The sequence below is a fragment of the Schistocerca piceifrons genome, chromosome X, assembly GCF_021461385.2.
Source record: "Schistocerca piceifrons isolate TAMUIC-IGC-003096 chromosome X, iqSchPice1.1, whole genome shotgun sequence".
In the NCBI taxonomy this organism is placed as follows: Eukaryota; Metazoa; Arthropoda; class Insecta; order Orthoptera; family Acrididae; genus Schistocerca; species Schistocerca piceifrons.
Genome location: NC_060149.1, coordinates 752,171,636 through 752,191,937, shown reverse-complemented (window position 1 = coordinate 752,191,937; position 20,302 = coordinate 752,171,636). Strand labels below are relative to the sequence as shown.

The 20,302-nt window shown below is 45.7% G+C and overlaps 1 protein-coding gene across 1 annotated transcript in view; it reads left to right on the top strand.

Moving 5' to 3' along the window:
* The window catches only part of LOC124722040, a 1,041,203-nt gene that overhangs the window by 671,872 nt on the left and 349,029 nt on the right, over positions 1-20,302 (top strand). Inside the window, exons 13-14 of the mRNA XM_047247232.1 lie at positions 8,504-8,714; positions 11,557-11,737. Coding sequence (XP_047103188.1) covers positions 8,504-8,714; positions 11,557-11,737 — 392 coding nt within the window. The remainder of the gene's footprint in view (positions 1-8,503; positions 8,715-11,556; positions 11,738-20,302) is intronic.

Sequence of the window (20,302 nt, the reverse complement as noted above, 5' to 3'; positions counted from 1 at the left end):
GTAAGAACAGTGGGGTCGCAGAGCAAGTTTTCGAAGATCTGAGGTGAGTCACCGTCTGGATGGAAGAACCAGCTCAACTAGGAAGATCAGGATGTTTTTCAGATCCATGTTGAAAGGTCCCTTAGGACAAGTTTCGACGGGCTTGGTAGGGACTGTTACAAAGGGGTAAAACGTAAGGTTATTCTGGGAACAAAATTCCGCTACCTTGTAGTGATCTTCAGTCGTTTGTGGGCAACTCTTGTGTAAATCTTTCCCAGTTGGCTTGACTTCCAAGACATGCCTGTCGACGACGTCACTCAGTTTATGATATAGTACGAGGTATTAGCCAGAGTACTGCCTCACTAGAAGGTGGTGGTTTTATCGGTTTCGGGGCTTATCGCAGTTCTGCTGTCACTTCCTGATATGCTGGTACGTCCTCTTCAGCCACCGCATCTGAAGAATCCTTCGTCTGTAGTGGCTCGACGGTCTTCAGGCGACCAGGTGACGTAATTTTACGGTGCGTTTATTTCATTGCCCGATTGCGGCTTTGGTTAATGTAACTTGACTTCTTCCACATTGTAGAAGGCTCTCCATGTTCTAGAGACGACGAGAAATGAACGAACAAATATTGGATACCGTAGTCAATGACGTGCAGGAATAACTTGCGGGTATAAATAAATCGATGACCATGAAGATACTATTCTTAAGCTGTACAAAATTTTGAGTTATCATAATTTATAGAAGTGAATAAAAATAAAATTCCATTAATTCATTCTTCTGAAAAGTACGCAGTGACGCTTGCAGTTGACGTGTATACTATCATGACCCAACAACAGACAGTTAATTCAAACCTAAACTACGATGGCTACAGCCTACGTAAGTTCTCCTGTGACTCAAATTTTTACTAGACATTTAAGTGTGGCTCAGTACGTAAGCATGTGTTGGGCTGTATATCAAAAGTTTTGCGGTTCAATCTTCAGACTGACACTTCCACCCAGTCTCCCAGTCCAAGTTAAGCTGGAGGTCCCCTAATGACTTACTGCGCAAGTCAGTTCAGTGTTCAGAAGGAGACAAAACAGTAAAAGCAAAGTTATAGTTTAACGTCCCATCGACTAGGTCATTAGTGATGGAGCACAAGCTCGGATCAGGGATATAAATCGGCCGTACCCTTTTAAAGGAAGCATGTAACATTTGCCTGGAGCGATTAAGAGAAGTTATGGAAAACCTAGTTGTGGAAGGCCGGACGGGGATTTGAACCATCGTCCTCTCGAACGCGAGTCCAGTGTGCTATCAACTGTGCCACCTCTCTCGGTCACAAAACAACAACGGCTTTCAACTTGCATTAGCCCCGTGCCTAGTAAGGCACTGCTGTGTTCAGACCAACCTTCAGGCGGAGGACAGGATTTGTTAAGGACATTTATGTGCAAATTGTACACTGAGCTGACGAAAGTCTTGGGATAACGATATGAACATATACAGATGGCGGTAGTATCGCGTACACAAGGTATACGCTATACCTTGTGTGGTGTCACCGCCAGACACCACACTTGCTAGGTGGTAGCCTTTAAATCGGCCGCGGTCCGTTAGTATACGTCGGACCCGCGTGTCGCCACTATCAGTGATTGCAGACCGAGCGCCGCCACACGGCAGGTCTAGAGAGACTTCCTAGCACTCGCCCCAGTTGTACAACCGACTTTGCTAGCGATGGTTCACTGACAAAATACGCTCTCATTTGCCGAGACGATAGTTAGCATAGCCTTCAGCTACTTCAATTGCTACGACCTAGCAAGGCGCCATTACCAGTTACTATTGATATTATGAATAATGTACCGTCAAGAGCGACGTTCACCATTAATGGAGTAAAGTTAACTATTCCACCAGCTACGTCCGTTTTTCTAAAGTCTAATTTCCTTGTCCTGTTCCAGACCTCACGCCAGCCTGCGTGAGCTAAAACGCGTGCCTTTCGGCTTCCTCTAGTACCCGGTGTTGGCTCTCCTGCCAACCCACAACACCTTGATTCATGTCATTCATGTGAAAAGGTTGCCGACGTGATTACGGCCGCACGACGAGAATTTTAACAAACTTTGAACGCGGAACAGTAGTTGGAGCTAGAAGCAGGGGAGGTTACATTTCTGAAATCTTTAGGGAATTCAATATTCTAAAAAAAACTAAACTCTTCCCGAACGGGCCATAAAGGGCCAACGGTACCGACAGGCCGCCGTGTCATCCTCAGCCCACAGGCGTCATGGATGCGGATATGGAGGGGCATGTGGTCAGCACACCGCTCTCCCGGGCGTATGGCAGTTTCCGAGACCGGAGCCTCTACTTCTCGATCAAGTAGCTCCTCAGTTTTGCCACATTAGGGTTGAGTGCACCCCGCTTGCCGACAGCGCTCGGCAGACCGGATGGTCACCCATCCACGTGCTAGCTCAGCCTGACAGCGCTTAACTTCGATGAGCTGACGGGAACCGGCCTCACCACTGCGGCAAGGCCGTTGGTAAATTCAATATTCAGAGATCCACAATCCACAGTGACAAAAGTTTGCCGTGAATACCACATTTCATGCATTACCTCTCACCACGGACAACGCAATAGCCGACGGCTTTCACTTAACGATCCAGAGTAGCAGCGCTTGCTTACAGCTATCAGTGCTAACAGACAAGCAACATTGCGTGAAATAACCGTCGAAATCGATATGGGACGTACGACAAACGTATCCACTACGACAGTGAGGCCATATTTGGCGTTAATGAACTACAGCAGCAGACGACTGACGCGAGTGCCTTTGCTAAAAGCACGACATCGCCTGCAGCGCCTCCCATGGGCTCGTGACTATATCGATTGGAGCCTAGACGACTGGAAAACAGTGACCTGGATACATGGTTCGAGTTTGGTGCTGACCCCACGAAGCCCTGGATCCAGGTTGGCGACAAGGCACTGTGCAAGCTGGAGGTGGCTCCATAATGGTGTGGGTTGTCTTTACATGGAATGGCCTGTGTCTGAACCGATCATTAACTGTATATGGTTATGGTCGATTACTTTGACACCATTTACAGCCCAAACAACGGTGGAATTTTTTTGGATGACAGTGCACCATGTCACCGGGCCTGTGATTGATTTCAAGAACATTCTCGACAATTCGAGTGGTTCATTTGTCCACCCAGATCGCCAGACGTGAATCCCATCGAACATTTATGGGCCATAATCGAGAGGTCAGTTCGTACACATAATCCTGCACCGGCAACACTTTCGCACTTATGGATGGCAGCATGGCTCAGTATTTCTGCAGGGGACTTCCAACGATCTGCTGAGTCTAATGCACGTCGAGCTGCTGCAAAAGAGGTCCGACACAAAGTTAGATAGTATCCCATGACTTTTGCCACCCCGGGTTCCCGGGTTCGATTCCCCGCGGGGTCAGGGATTTTCTCTGCCTCGTGATGACTGGGTGTTGTGTGATGTCCTTAGGTTAGTTAGGTTTAAGTAGTTCTAAGTTCTAGGAGACTGATGACCATAGATGTTACGTCCCATAGTGCTCAGAGCCATTTGAACCATTTGAACTTTTGCCACCTAGATGTACTGTCGTTATGAGCCTCTAAATATGCTATCGGCAGTTAATGAAAGTTTCTGACTACGTGCAAGTTTTTGATTCCCTCCAAGTATGGAATGAACTGTGATGTTTGGAAATCTTCGAATGGCTTTCTGACATTAATTAACGACTTATGCTTTTTCATCCACAAGGTAACTAAAATTATATGAAGATCAGGTGGTACGAATCTCGTTTACATTCAGTTCCGTAGATTTGTTTTCATGCACTCATATGACAAGTGATAAAATTCGTAACAGTTAGCAAGTTTGTTAACAAAAAGTACTCAAAATGGCTCTGAGCACTATGGGACTTAACATCTTAGGTCATCAGTCCCCTAGAACTTAGAACTACTTAAACCTAACTAACCTAAGGACATAACACACATCCATGCCCGAGGCAGGATTCGAACCTGCGACCGTAGCAGCCCTGCGGTTCCGGACTGCAGTGCCTAGAACCGCACGTCCACCGCGGCCGGCAAAAAGTACTCACAGAAGGAGAGTAACACTCATCTGTTAAGTTACACTCAGTTTTGTGGTGATGATTGGTGTGATATTATCACAGAGCACAAAATGCTCACAGTTTTATATATTAATTGAGAGTGCAGAGATAAAACATTAAATACTTATCCAGTTCAAACTAATTACCTCGGTAACATTGCAATAATTCCCTACACGTGTAAAATAAAGTAATACAAGTTACTCTAAAAGAGTAATTTATTCCGCGTATATATGTAGAAAACAGAATACTTCAAAATGGCGATCATGCTATTCTCAATAAATCGTTCTTTCACGCGTTTGTTGCGACATCCGACGAAAACAGACACACTGTTGCTATCAAGAAATTCAAGCTCTGGACACACACACACACACACACACACACACACACACACACACACACACACACGAATCCAGAGATGGGTCCTGGGAGATAGGACGAGTCAAAGTTTTCCCTAACCACAAATGTAATTTTCGGTCCCTCCACTTTTAACAAACCACTGGTACCTAAGATTTAAATAATAATAACGATGCGTGGTGCACCGTGGTGCATCTTTTTAGATGCGTTCAAAAATTGCATGTGTCATGCAATAGATTTAAGAACTGTAACTGCTGCAGACTCCCACAGATTAGGAAATGTTGTAATTTACACGATAAGAAATTAAGAGTGCACTCACTATTGTTTCACTTAGTACTGCAATTTTGAACGAGGGTCTTCAGACTATACTTATGCGAGCGCCTTTCCCCTTGTGTCTTGCTTTGCACAACTTCTTGTCGTTCCTCAGTTCCAGCTGCAGATTTACGAAGCGTATCGGATTTGTTATCGGCAGCAGGTACGGGCCCCTCTCCCCGAATGGAATGTCTCTGCAGCCAGTCAGGAGAACAGCTGGAAACTAAACGGCCTAGTCACATTATTGTGACCACCGCCTGTGTGGACGACATGATCATTCGGTTTTGGGTCTAAGGTGGAACTATTTCCGAAACGGCTAACACTCTGAACTGTTTGCGTGCCGCCGTGGTTAAGGGATACCGTGCTCCGAAAAATGGCGCAATCCAAGACCGGCACCGAGGCAACTGTGGCGTAGGCACCATGGGGCATAGATCACAGAAATGAACGACGGCTGGGAGATGAGTACATACGAATAGACGTGCAAGTGTTGAACAACTGACCGACCACATCAACCAAGGGGCTACCAACATCATCTCTTCAGCGAATATTACTGCTTATGGGCCTCTGCAGCTGGCACCTCGCTCATTCATCTATGCTGACTGCTGTCCATCGGCGACGAAAGCTGGAATTTGCAAGCAGCTGGACATCCACTCAGTGGTGGCAGGTGGCCTCTGCTGGTGAATCACGTCTTGTGGTCCATCGGTCAGATGGCCGTCAGCGAGTACGGCGTTAAACATCCGAAAGGAAAGGAGGAGGGAGCGTTATAGTCTGAGGAATGTTTTCGTGGCATTCGCTGGGTGGAAGGCACAGTGGACCAATACAAATACGAATCTGCCCTTCTCAACCGAGAAGACACCACATCCCTATCGGTAACTCCCAGAATCTCACTGACTCCCTTCCTGCAAGATTCAAAGCCGTGAGCGCGCGCTGCAACAGGTGGTTATTCAGGCTTTCCACATATGGTCGTGTTAATGTGACTGGACAGACATCTTGCGTTTAACATAGCTTGTAATTTTCCAGATTACAGTGCCACTTTCACGACTTGATTTTCATGCTAAGAGGGGACTTCAGAAAGAAAGTTACAAGTGTCGTCCCACGCTAAGACCATTGCGCAACGAGAACGGCGCACTGTGAGAAAACTGTACACGATCTGGGTTTCGTGCATGGACAGTTCTGCTGTGTTGCAGGTAAGAGGTGAATCACAGTGTGGAAGTGAAATGACGTGGAAAGTAGAAACGTAGTCCAAAGTTGAAGTACGCGGGACAAAACACCTAAATTGTACACAGGTTCACCGTGAAATTCTGGCAGTATATGGGCCAAATGCAGTGTCACGTCCGGCATTTGTGAAATGGTGTCATCAATTTGACTAAGGCCGCACAGATGTGGGTGATGCTGATCGGGAAGTAAATCCACTAAATGGACCACACAGGACAATGTCCAAGCAATCGAGGAAAAACATCAGGAGGAAAGAGATTTTCCAACGATGAGGACGTTTACACAGCAGTCCTCTAATGGCTGTGTGCCTAGTGAGTGGATTTGTGTTGTCGAGGAATCGAACGACTAGTAGAGCGTTCCTACCACTCTTTACAAAGTCTTGGTTACTATGTCGGAAAACAGTGTCACGTGACAGTGTCACTTTGCAGTATAGCGAAGAAGTCGATAAAAGTACTTGACGTACCATAATAATGGGTAACTTACTTTTTGAATCCCCTTGAATTTTATTTTCTGAAGGTTACCTGAGAAACTTAGAAAACGGCAAACATGTTAAATTTCTAGCAAAATATTCTTTCGGTGGCAGGAGGTTTCACGATCACCGTGAACCGATACGACCTCACTCCTCCCCCCCCACCCCTTCCTTCATCTCACTGTGATTCCCCTGATCTAGGCAAATGCCGGAATGCTTCCTTTGCGAGGGCACGGCCGATTTCTTCACCCATCCTTAAATAAAACAATCCCAGCTTGTGCTCTGTCTCTGCTGAACTCGTTCTCGACGAGATGTTAAACCCTAATCTTCCTTCCTTTCTGATCTCTCTGAGGAGCAGTCGAACAATGTTAATCGATAGTGGAGGGAGGGTAGTGGCGTGAGAAAGTTAAAACAACTTTAACTTTTGGTGACATGGCAAAAAGTGCCTATAGTCGCGTGGCAGAACTGGAATATGGGTGTTTTCCAAATGCAACATTGGTGACACTACTCGACTGACGTCACTTGAATTTTGTGTAGAAACACGACTTAAAGCACGAGGGCAAGCCGACAATGTCTCAGTCTGTCATAGAAAAGCACCTTTTCTTTTTAGTTCAAGGAATGTGATTATTTTACGATGTACGAGGTGTGTGAGACAAGTAATGAGACTGATATCAGTGCGAGCGATCTGGCAACGCTGTGTTGTTCTACTTGTGTAGACCGGTGTGTTCATCCCTTCCAGAGGCTCAGTCCGGGTTTCAGCTCCGTACAGTCAACATGTGATTTTTGAGAGCGCCATCAACGAAGTTGTGTTTTTGTTGTGTGTTACGAAAATGCAACAGCGGAATTTAGAGCAATGTTATGGAATCAAGATTTGTGTTAAACTTGGGGAATCCACGAATGTGATCTTGGAAAAGTTGAAGCAGGTCTGTGAGGAACATTTCTTATCAAGAACTGAAATTTTTTGTTGGCTCATATCATTTTTGGAAGGTCGAGAACACGTTAAAGGTGAACCTCACTCAGAGGGACTTGTAACTACAAAAACGGACTAAAACGTCGAACGCTTGCATGCTCTTGTGAGATTGTTCCTCCAGGACAAACTGTCAAGTGTCTTACAATGATATCCTTGAAAGGCTCAGGAAAAGGGTGAATCGCGTGAGACCAGACATTCCAGACAAGTGGGTACTGCGTCATGACAACGCTCCATGTCGCAAGACCACTTCCACCACGGAATTTTTTACCTCAAAAGGCATTCCTGTTGTTCTAGAGTCCCCCTGTTCACCTGATCTGAGTCCTTATGACATTCTCTTTTCCCGAAATTGAAAACGTCTTAAGAAAGGACGTCGTTTTGGGACTCTTAGAGAACATCCAAAAGATTATGTCGACATGTTAAAGGCCCTACAAGTGGAAGCCTTTCAGTACTGCTGCCAAGACTGGGAACGACGACTCCGCCGGTGTATAGCTGCTGAAGGAAAGCACTTTGAAGGGGACAATATGGTCGTTTGCAAAATTAAAAATTTTTGTAGATAAAAAATTAGTCATTACTTCTATCGTACTCCTCATAGTCCCCTGTAAGGTAAGCACTTTCTCTACGGCTTTTCCCGTGAGTACTTTCTGTTCCTAGAATCTTTCTTTCTTTCTTTTACTACTGCCTTTATCACGCACTCTGCTCAGGGTCGGCAGGGTTAAGTACGGATCTGGCATGGTTAATTTTAAGGGGTGGCCGCCAGCCCATACCCCCTGGGACGGACTTGTGTATCCCAGCTGTCTGCGTCTAGTGTAAATCGTGAAATAATGTGAATGTGTTCCCAATGTCTGCGAGTCGTGTAACTGAGGCGGGACGTGGGGACCAGCCCGGTATTCATCTAGTAGGATGTGGAAAACCGCAACCAGGCCGGTCGGCACACCGGCCGTCGTCGATAATCCGCCGGACGGATTCCATCCGGGGCCGGCGCGCGTACCCGAGTCCAGGAAGCAACGCGTTAGCGCTCTCGGCTATCCTGGCGGTTCTACTTTCCCTTCCTAGAATATGATTCTGAATAACAGTTGGTTGAGATAGGTGTCGCTGAAACAGCTGGTTGTTCGGCCCGCAGCCGTTCGCGCTGAACTCTCCGGGCAGGCAATGGATCTTCGGCGGCGACCTGACACGGGTGGAGGGCCGGTCTACGCGGCCCTTCTGGGCGCTACTGTTCTCAGACCTGCTGCTGCTTGCCACCGTCTCCAGAGACCGCGTCCTCTTCGTCACTGAGGAGCCCGTCCCGCTCCTCTCCGTCTCGCAGGCGTGCTTCAATATCAGGAAAAAAGGTACCTATCACCATTTGTCTACACACTGCTATACTGAACTGCCTACATAGCATCTGCAGATACAGAGTAAGTTTTTGACAATGTTGACACTATGAGGGTTCATCTGAGCTTTTGACATTCTTCTGTGGCTGTCAGAATGATCCGCATCGGTAGGACTGGCCTATAGTCAGATAGCTTCCCACGGACTAATATCCATATGTATTACAAAAATGGATGTACACTACTGGCAATTAAAATTGCTACACTAAGAAGAAATGCAGATGATAAACGGGTATTCATTGGACAAATATATTATACTAGAACTGATATGTGATTACATTTTCACGCAGTTTGGGTGCATAGATCCTGAGAAATCGATACCCCGAACAACCAACACTTGCCGTAATAACGGCCTTGATACGCCTGGGCATTGAGTCAAACAGAGCTTGGATGGCTTGTACAGGTACAGCTGCCCATGCAGCTTCAACACGATACCACAGTTCATCAAGAGTAGTGACTGGCGTATTGTGACGAGCCAGTTGTTTGGCCACCATTGACCGGACGTTTTCAGTTGGTGAGAGATCTGGAGAATGTGCGAACAAGAGGTGACCGAGACGTGTAACCAATGGCACCCCATACCATCACGCCAGGTGATACGCCAGTATGGCGATGACGAATACACGCTTCCAATGTGCGTTCACCGCGATGTCGCCAAACACGGATGCGACCATCATGATGCTGTAAACAGAACCTGGATTCATCCGAAAAAATGACGTTTTGCCATTCGTGCACCCAGGTTCGTCGTTGAGTGCATCATCGCAGGCGCTCCTGTCTGTGATGCAGCGTCAAGGGTAACCGCAGCCATCGCCTCCGAGCTGATAGTCCATGTTGCTCCAAACGTCGTCGAACTGTTCGTGCAGATGGTTGTTGTCTTGCAAACGGCCCCATCTGTTGACTCAGGGATCGAGACGTGGCTGCACGATCCGTTACAGCCATGCGGATAAGATGCCTGTCACCTCGACTGTTAGAGATACGAGGCCGTTGGCATCCAGCACCGCGTTCCGTATTACCCTCCTGAACCCACCGACTCCATATTCTGCTAACAGTCATTGGATCTCGACCAACACGAGCAGCAATGTCGCGATACGATAAACCGCAATCGTGATAGGCTACAATCCGACCTTTATCAATGTCGGAAAGGTGATGGTAGCCATTTCTCCTCCTTACACGAGGCGTCACAACAACGTTTCACCAGGCAACGCCGGTCAACTGCTGTTTGTGTATAAGAAATCGGTTGGAAACTTTCCTCGTGTCAGCACGTTGTAGGTGTCGCCACCGGCGCCAACCTTGTGTGAATGCTCTGAAAAGCTAATCATTTGCATATCACAACATCTCCTTCCTGTCGGTTAAATTTCGCACCTGTAGCAGGTCATCTTCGTGGTGTAGCAATTTTAACGGCCAGTAGTGTAGTTACGAACCGTTAATATATCTTGAGGTAGTGTAACTAAAAACCCGCAAATTACCCTGACTGTATTCATCTAGTATTTGAGAATGAAAGCACTTGGGGACTTCCACCAACTTACCACATAATACATTATTTCAATCACATACGACCATACGAGATGACAGGCATCTTATCCGGAAGGCTGTAACGGATCGTGCAGCCACGTCTCAATCCCTGAGTCAACAGACGGGGACGTTTGCAAGACAATAACCATCTGCACGAACAGTTCGACGACGTTTGCAGCAGCATGGACTATCAGCTCGGAGACCGTGGCTGCGGTTATCCTTGACGCTGCATCACAGACAGGAGCGCCTGCGATGATGTACTCAACGACGAACCTGGGTGCACGAATGACAAAACGTCAATTTTTCGGATGAATCCAGGTTCCGTTTACAGCATCATGATGGTCGCATCCGTGTTTGGCGACATCGCGGTGAACGCACATTGGAAGCGTGTATTCGTCATCGCCATACTGGCGTATCACCCGGCGTGATGGTATGGGGTGCCATTGGTTACACGTCTCGGTCACCTCTTGTTCGCATTGACAGCACTTTGAACAGAGGACGTTACATTTCAGGTGTGTTACGACCCGTGGCTCCACCCTTCATTCGATCCCTGCGAAACCCTACATTTCAGCAGGATAATGCACGACCGCATGTTGCAGGTCCTGTACGGGCCTTTCTGGATACAGAAAATGTTCGACTTCTGCCCTGGCCAGCACATTCTCCAGATCTGTCACCAACTGAAAACGTCTGGTCAATGGTGGCCGAGCAACTGGCTCGTCACTATACGCCAGTCACTACTCTTGATGAACTGTGGTATCGTGTTTTAAGCTGCATGGGCAGCTGTACCTGTACACGCCATCCAAGCTCTGTTTGACTCAAAGCCCAGGCATATCAAGGCCGTTATTACGGCCAGAGGTGGTTGTTCTGGGTACTGATTTCTCAGGATCTATGCACCCAAACCGCGTGAAAATGTAATCACATGTCAGTTGTGGTATCATATATTTGTGCAATGAATACCCGTTTATCATCTGCATTTCTTCTTGGTGTAGCAATTTTAATGGCCAGTAGTGTATAACATTTGCGTTTCTGAGGAAGTCCTTTAAAGTAAGATTATTTTTCTCAATGAGTAGATTATGACGGTCTTTTAATTTTTTTTAATTTCGCCCAGTTATTATATGAAATACTGAAAATCATGAACCTGGGAACCCATTTAGAAATATAGACAATGTAATTGTAGTTGAACAAATCATGATTTATACATTTGTGTTGGCATTAGAGACGGGGGTGTGTTCTCAGAGCCTTACATTTATGCTGCCGGTGGTATGGAAAGTGTGTTTGTGTGCATGTGTGACAGCGACCGAGTTCCGGCTGCTGCTGGACGGCAACGCGGAGGGCGCGGCCAGTCCTGCGGTGGGTGGCTGTGGCCCGGAGCTCAGCCGCCATCCCAAGAAGAACATCCGCAGGCGCACAATCGTGCTCAGGGCTCCGACGCCGGAGCTCAAAGCTGTCTGGCAGAACCTCATACAACGACAGATGTACGTCACACACATTTCAGAATTCTTTTATGCCGCACTCTCTGCACGCTTTAACAACTGGCAGCTTCCGCCTTACATACAGGATGACCCAAACTAAACTGACAAATCTTCAGAGGTCGTTCAGGGATACCTTCTGAGTATTTTGGTAACAGGGATCCGTGGTCTCTGGCGGCTCGTTATGAAGTTTTTGCATTTCGTTTGGTTTCTTGCTCCAGTTCAAATGGTTCATATGGCTCTGAGTACTATGGGACTTAACATCTGAGGTCATCAGTCCCCTAGAACTTAGAACTACTTAAACCTAACTAACCTAACGACATCACACACATCCATGCCCGAGGCAGGATTCGAACCTGCGACCGTAGCAGTCGCACGGTTCCGGACTGAAGCGCCTAGAACCGCTCGGCCACCACGTCTGGCTTGCTTCAGTTAGTTTTATATCTGTATCGTAGGGAAAATAATGAACAACAGTGCAAATGTCGACGTTATGCCCTGTCTGTCTTCCTTACATTCGCTTGCGGTACCTACTGTTGACAACGGTAGTATCGATATGAAACTTCCTGGGAGATTCACACTGTGTGCCGAACCGAGACTCGAACTTGAAAACTTTGCCTTTCGTGTGGACAAGTGTTCCACCAACTGAGCTACTTAATCACGACTCAAAACCTATCCTCACAGCTTTACTTCCACCAGTATCTCTTCTCTTACCTTCCAAACTTCACAGAAATTTTCCTGTGAAACTTGCAGGGCTAACACTCCTGGAAGAAAGGATATTGCAGAGAAGTGGCTTAGCCATAGCTTGGGGGATGTTACCAGAATGAAACTTTCTCTCTGCAGTGGAGAGTGCGCTGAGATGAATCTTCTTGGCAAATCAAAATTGTGTGTTAGACCGACACTCGAACTCGGGAACTTTGCCTTTCGCAGGCAAGTGCTCTACCAAATGAGCTACCCACGCACGCGTCAGCACTTCTCCTCACAGCTGTACTTGCGCCATTACGTCTTCTCCTACCTTCCAGACGTCACAGGATTTTTCCTGCGAAACTTGCAGGATTAGCACTCCTGGAAGAAAAGGTACTGCAGGCACATGGCTTAGCCACAGGGGATTGTTTGCAGGATTGTTTCAAGACTGTTTCCAGAATGCCCTTTCTCCCAGGAGCGCTAGTCTTACAAGTTTCGCAGGATAACTTCTGTGAAGTTGGGAAGGTAGGAGAAGAGTTGCTAAAAACTAAAAACTCCTCCCGCACAGGCAATGAAGGCCCAAAGGTACCGACCGTCCGCCGCGTCATCCTCAGCCCACAGGCGTCACTGGATGTGTATATGGAGGGGCATGTGGTCAGCACACCGCTCTCCCGGCCGTATGTCAGTTTCCGAGACCGGAGCCGCTACTTCTCAATCAAGTAGCTCCACTGTGCCTCACAAGGGCTGGGTGCAGCCCGATTGCCAACAGCGCTCGGCAGACCGGATGGTCACCCATCCAAGTGCTAGCCCAGCCCGAAAGCGCCCAACTTCGGTGATCTGACGGGAACCGGTGTTACCACTGCGGCAAGGCCGTTGGCAGAAGAGTTACTGGTAGAAGTAAACCTGGCACACAGTTTTAATCTGCCAGGAAGATTCATATCAGCACACACTCCGCTGCATAGTGAAAATTCAATCTGGAACAGTAATGCCCTCTTTAATATGTTGCCCTCAAGTTTCTATTCAGTATTGCTCGGTTCTACCTAGCTTTTTGCTTTCTGGCAGTGTCAGTTGTGCGTTAACAGTGATACAGAGCGGTACTGTGGACTGGTTTAGTGATCAAGAGTTGGCCGATACGCACCCCGTGTATGGATTCACTGAATGCAAAAGAAAAGCGGCACTATGGCGTAAAGTTGAGCTGCGACTCCGACCACATCGGATATACTCATCTACGAGAAATCAAATGCCGTGTTTTGTGCAAAGTGTTCTTCGTGTCGGTTGATTAAATGGCTCTAAGTACTATGGGACTTAATGCCTGAGGTCATCAGTCCCCTAGACGTAGAAATACTTAAACCTAACTAACCTAACGACATCACACACATCCATGCCCGAGGCAGGATTCGAACCTGCGACCGTAGCAGCAGCACGATCCCGGATTGAAACGCCTAGAACCGCTCGGTCACAGCGGCCGGCCTCTTCGTATGGGGCAGCCGCAACTGTATACACAGATGAGGCAAAACATTATGACGACATGCTTAATAGCTTGTTTGTCCGTCTTTAGAAAGAAATACATCACTGATTCTGCGTATCAGGGATCCGATAGGCCGGCCGGTGTAGCCGTGCGGTTCTAAGCGCGTCAGTTTGGAACCGCGTGACCGCTACGGTCGCAGGTTCGAATCCTGCCTCGGGCATGGATGTGTGTGATGTCGTTAGGTTAGTTAGGTTTAAGTAGTTCTAAGTTCTAGGGGACTGATGACCTCAGTAGTTAAGTCCCATAGTGCTCAGAGCCATTTTTGATCCGATAGTTTGTTGGTAGGTTTTCGGAGGTTCAAAAAATGGTTCAAATGGCTCTGAGCACTATGGGACTTAACATCTGAGGTCATCAGTCCCTTTGTGGAGGTATGTGGCATTAGATGTCTACGCACAGGTCATGTAATTCGCGTAAAGAACGGGTCACTGATTTGCGTGCGTGGTAATACCGCCCGATATCGACCCTGACGAGTTTCATACGATTTACATCAGCCGAGTTTGGTCACCGATACTTCAACGTGGATTCACTATAATGCTCCTCAAACCACTGTAGCACGGTTCTGGCTCCGAGATAGTTATACTGCTGAAAGATGACATCGCCGTCGGGGAAGACATAAAGCACGAAGGGATGTCTGAAACCTTTTATGAAATATAAGGAATGTTGTGTATATTTCGCTCTGGCTTTATCACTGGCGCGGCGCGATCGCAAATGAATGTGCTAGATCAGTTCAATATTCTCAAGAATGGTGAGAGATAGGTATCTCTACCGAAGACTAAAGAAAAATCCAATATGGTAGCTAAATTTCATACGCAATAACACGTTATATAATATGTACCAAACGCAAAATAATAGCGACCCCCTGTTTTTCATTGCACACTTTTCCGAATTTCGCGCAGTGTCTTATTTTCGCGTAAATATCACAGTATCTACGACCGTTAACAAAATGATGGGCACGTCATCATGAACCTGACATATAAAGCTATCAGTAAAGCATAAATGAAATTTTATCCTAATAGTTTCTGTAAAATCGTTTGAGAAAGATCGCAGGGTCCGCGCTTCGATTCTGTTATCGCTGACCGGCCGAAAGATGGAAAACACTTATAGCCCTCCCCTTCCGAACAAACGAATGAACTCGCCCAGTGCTTTGAACGAAAACTGGTCACTTAGCATCGCCCACCGTATCCTGCGTGAGATATAACTGCTTCCATAAGGACCAGAAGTAGACCAACGCTTTATTGACTTGCTCCAACCATTTAGCGCCCAGTGGTAGTTTCACTGTCCTTCTACCTCTTTCCGATGATCCTCACGATAGTAGCACGTGAACATTCGACCAGCTTCGCCGTTTTTGAGATACTCAATCACAGGTTCTGCATAATAATAATCTGCCTTATGTCAGAGTTGCTTATCTCTTTTTCCGTAACAGTAAAACTTATTGGCTGTGTCATCACAGTGATCGTCTGCTGGTTGGTTGGCTGATTTGGGGGAGGTAACCAAACAGCGACGTCATTGGTCCCATCAGATTAGGGAAGGATGGGGAAGGAAATTGGCCATGCCCTATCAAAGAAACCTCCCGGCATTTGGATGAAGCGATTTAGGGAAATCACGGGAAACCTGAATCAGGATGGCCAGACGCGGGTTTCAACCGTCGTCCTCCCGAATGCGAGTCCAGTGTGCTAACCACTGCGGCACCTCGCTTAATGATCGTCTGCGTCTAACACGATTTGCGTAATTTGCGTAGCTCTACTTTCAGAGTGTCGAATTGTTCTTTTGTACTGAAGTCAACCTGTTTTGTTTCTGCTTCTAAATGTTGTATTTGTTCCAAATCCTTTTGTGTCTTCCTTCGCAATTTCGTAACCGCAGCGCTAGGAACTATCTTGTTAAGCTTTTAAATAATTAAAGCCAGGTGTTTGCGATATCTGTCTGTGATTTCCTTCAATTTTTCGTCAACCTCAGTCTCTCTTTGAGAAAACTATTCTTGTAACAGTGTCTGTGTAGCTGTAATTTCTACGATCCTTGTAGTGACATTCTTTAACTGCTTTAATTCCTCCACTTAAATTCGCTTTGAGTAGATCGACGTTTTTTTTTTCACGAACAAAGAGATTTGCTAGTATTTTTTTGTTTTCTTGTAATAACTGCTGAAACAGAGGTCCAAGGTCATTATTCTGTAAAGAATTCATATTATTCGTTGGGTGATGAAGTGACTGTTCGTCTGTGTTTTCAGTAACGTCTGTAGTTTCTGAAAAAAAAATATTCAGCGTCCGTGTAGCGTTACTGTCCGACTGAGCGGAATCCACACCATTTAATCTAGCATGTTGGGGCTCATCACTGAAAGAAATATTGATATTGGCAAGAATGTTGCTATCTGTGTTCTGTGGAGTGTCTGTATCAATCGTAGGCTGACTATTCATGAGGGAAACAGCAAAAAAAAAAAAAAAAAATTGGTTCAAATGGCTCTGAGCACTATGGGACTTAACATCTTAGGTCATCAGTCCCCTACAACTTAGAATTACTTAAACCTAACTAACCTAAGGACATCACACACATCCATGCCCGAGGCAGGATTCGAGCCTGCGACCGTAGCAGTCCCGCGGTACCGGACTGCGGGAAACAGCAGCAGCATGCATTGTTACGTTAGAATTACACTCTGTCTTATTGACAGCTGAATCATCTGAAATCAATGTACTTTATCTATAAAATTTTGCATATTATTTTTGTGTGTGATGTTAGTGCTTCGCGACTTGCTATTCCCTGTAGTATGCGGCAAGTTAGCGGCAATAACAAAAAATCACAACAAATAAAGAAAATACAAAATCTATCCCATTAAGCTGTAAAGAAATACAAATGGTTAGAAAATGGCGCAGCGGAAAAGCAAAATTATAAGCAAATGGTAGGCGGGGATAGTGCACTTAATCTGATACGCAAAAATTCACAGAAAATTCGCCGACGCCCTATCCTTGCAGGAAAGCCGCCAAGTAAAAGTTATCTTAATTAATAAAAAAGATAAAGAATATTACGTGATTTGCACCTGTTTGCTTTACTTCTGGATTGTCTCTTTCTGTATGTATGGTGTCTTTAGAAAGTAAGCTGTTGCATCCCAAAAAAATTCCATTCATAAAGAAGAAAAAAATATGTACATAAGCTAACCTCACGTTTACAGTATTAAGAACTAAGTCTGTGAGAATGAAAAATAAATATGACTGCGAGAATGTAAATAAATGAACCTACACTGTATGTTACAAAAAATAATGACACTGAATTTTAATGAGAATAATTAAACTCAGTGCTGTTAATTGAGCATGTGAAATACAAAAACCGCTCTCGTAGAAGAAAAACAATAGGCGCATCTTATTTTTTGAGCTGATCTCAGTTTCTAAAAAATACAGAGAACCGCGGTAGCGCAATGCGATCTCTTAAATATATGCAGTACAAATTTGGTTCTCACATAATTTATCTCACTTAATAAGGTATGTTCATCAGGTAATAGGTGCTAGAAAATGACGAAGGATGATCTGAGTTAATCTCAAGATAAAAATTCTTCTCAAGAAACTGTATTTCAAAAAATTATTCTAAAAAAATTTCTTGACGCTGTTCCAGTTAAAAAATTTCACGATTGAAAGTTTAGTAAACAATAAGAAAATATTTCATTGCAAATTACAATTACACAACTTTTTTAGTTTTGCAACACCTCGGTTCTTAGAGTTCCGGAAACTGTACAGAAAATTGGAATAGAGATCAACATAAACATCATTTCCGCCCTTTTTATTGCTCATGAAAACCACACATTGCATGTTGTACCACCATACAGCGAGACATTCAGAGGTGGTGGTCCAGATTGCTGTACGCACCGGTACTTCTAATACACAGTAGCACGTCGTCTTGCATTGATGCATGCCTGTATGCATCGTGGCATACTGTCCACAAATTCATCAAGGTACTGTTGGTTCAGATTGTCCCACTTCTCAACGGCGTTTCGGCCTAGATACGTCAGAGTGGTTGGTGGGTCACGTCGTCCATAAACAGCCCTTTTCAATCTATCCCATGCATGTTCGATAGGGTTCATGTCTGGAGAGCATGCTGGCCACTCTAGTCGAGCGATGTCGTTATCCTGAAGGCAGTCATTCACAAGATGTGCACGATGGGGGAACGAATTGTCGTCCATGAAGACGAATGCCTCGGCAATATTCTGCCGATATGGTTGCACTATCGGTCGGAGGATGGCATTCACGTAGCGTACAGCCGTTACGGCGCCTTCAATGACCACCAGTGGCGTATGTCGGCCCCACATAATGCCACCCCAAAACAGCAGGGAACCTCCGTCTTGCTGCACTCGTTGCGCATTGTGTCTCAGGCGTTCAGCCGCCAAACACGTCTCCGACGATTGTCTGGCTGAAGGCATATGCTACACTCATCAGTGAAGAGAACGTGATGCCAATCCTGAGCGGTCCATTCGGCATGTTGTTGGGCCCATCTGTACTGCGCTGCATGGTGTCGTGGTTGCAAAGATGGACCTCGCCATGGACGTCTGGAGAAAAGTCTCGCACCACAGTTCCTGTCTCTCTGCATCTCCTCCATGTCCGAATAACATCGCTTTGTTTCACCCCGAGATGTCTGGACACTTCCCTTGTTGAGAGCCCTTCCTGCACAAAGTAACAATGCGGACACGATCGAACCGCGGTATTGACCGTCTATGCATGGTTGAACTACAGACAACACGAGCCGTGTACCTTCTTCCTGGTGGAATGGCTAGAACCGATCGGCTGTCGGACCCGCTCCGTCTAATAGGCGCTGCTCGCACATGGTTGTTTACATCTTTGGGCGGGTTCAGTGACATCTCTGAACACTCAAAGGGACTGTGTCTGTGATACAATATCCCCAGTCAACGTCTACCTTCAGGAGTTCTGGGAGCCGGGACGCTGCAAAACTTTTTTTCATGTGTGTACTCAAAATCAACATTGGAGACATATGAACATGCAAGTCAACATGAAAATTTATTCTAACACTGGAGTCCTCATATTAATGATTAAATTCTTTTTGTCTTTTCAAATCTATTAGCACTGACTGTGACAAAACTTGATAAAAAAGCAAGAAATTCCTGATTTGAATGTCTGTGTTGAACCAAGAATACCTAAGTAAATGCTGCCGCAATAAAGTAAAATATCTTCAGTCGTTACCTTAAATCTCAATCTTCTGAAAACAGTATCTGTCTTAGTAAATCCATAACATTCAGCACATAATGCTAATGTTCCTTTTTTAATAATAATATTTTCCATCAGATCAATAAAATAATTTCCAAGAGCACCATGTTTTGCGTCCTTCCTGTACACGCTTACCGCCACGACACCCCAGTACAGCTCTCTATCCCCTCTCCTAGCGATCAACACTTAACAACCGCGCATCTTCACAGAACAAAGATGATCTGACTAGTTTCCGGGCAGGGCAGCGTCTCTGACAAGACTGTGCGCACATTACATAATGATACAAATATTACATGCGCGTTCTAAGACATCCGAAAACAAGAAAATTATCTACCAAATTATATACACACAACTTTCGTGTTGTTACCGCGTTTCGTATGTTTTCATTGGAAGACTTCTCATAAGTAAAACTATAGGAAGACAGAACACGTTACTTCTTGGCTGGACTTCATCAACTCTTACTTTTATATGTATATAGAAATAAAGGTTCCACCACTTTAGCAAACGACTAGCTGCTAGATGTAGTACATTGCAGAACACTGTTCGGCAGTTTACACCGCCCTAGAAGCATCTGGTATGGAGTACGCTGTAAAAAACTATCCCGTTTATTAGTATGAAAAATAGCTAACACCGCCATGGGGTAGTAAATAGTGGCTTAATACCATCATCTGTAGTAAGGAGGATGTGTGTATAATTGGGTATTTTATAAGATTTGTAAGAAAAGCCATATGCATGTGTTTCTTGTACACTTCATGTTATTCTACACTACAAAAACGCCTACTCAGGGAAGACGTTTTCAGGTGTATAGATGTTAAAGTATCCTTTTATGCGAGATGTCAATCCTGAGCGAACATTGCGTCCCACCCAGGTAACCGCACAGAACACCCGAAGTAGAAAAGGTAATGCCAACCAACTGTTAATATCGGTCGTGCATGTTGAGGGTATCTGCGACTCTATCCTGAACTTAACATGGGCAGATCCACCTCTGAGCCCTGCCCCAGATCCTGGGTGGATCCAACCACTTTATGGTGTGAGGTAGTGTTCGGGAGTGGATCTACCCACATTCCAGGGTGAGGTTCAGAGGTGGATCCGCCCATGTTAAGTTTAGATTAGCGTAGGGGGCATGCCCTTCCAACGTTAACAGTTGCTTGGAATTATACTTTTTTT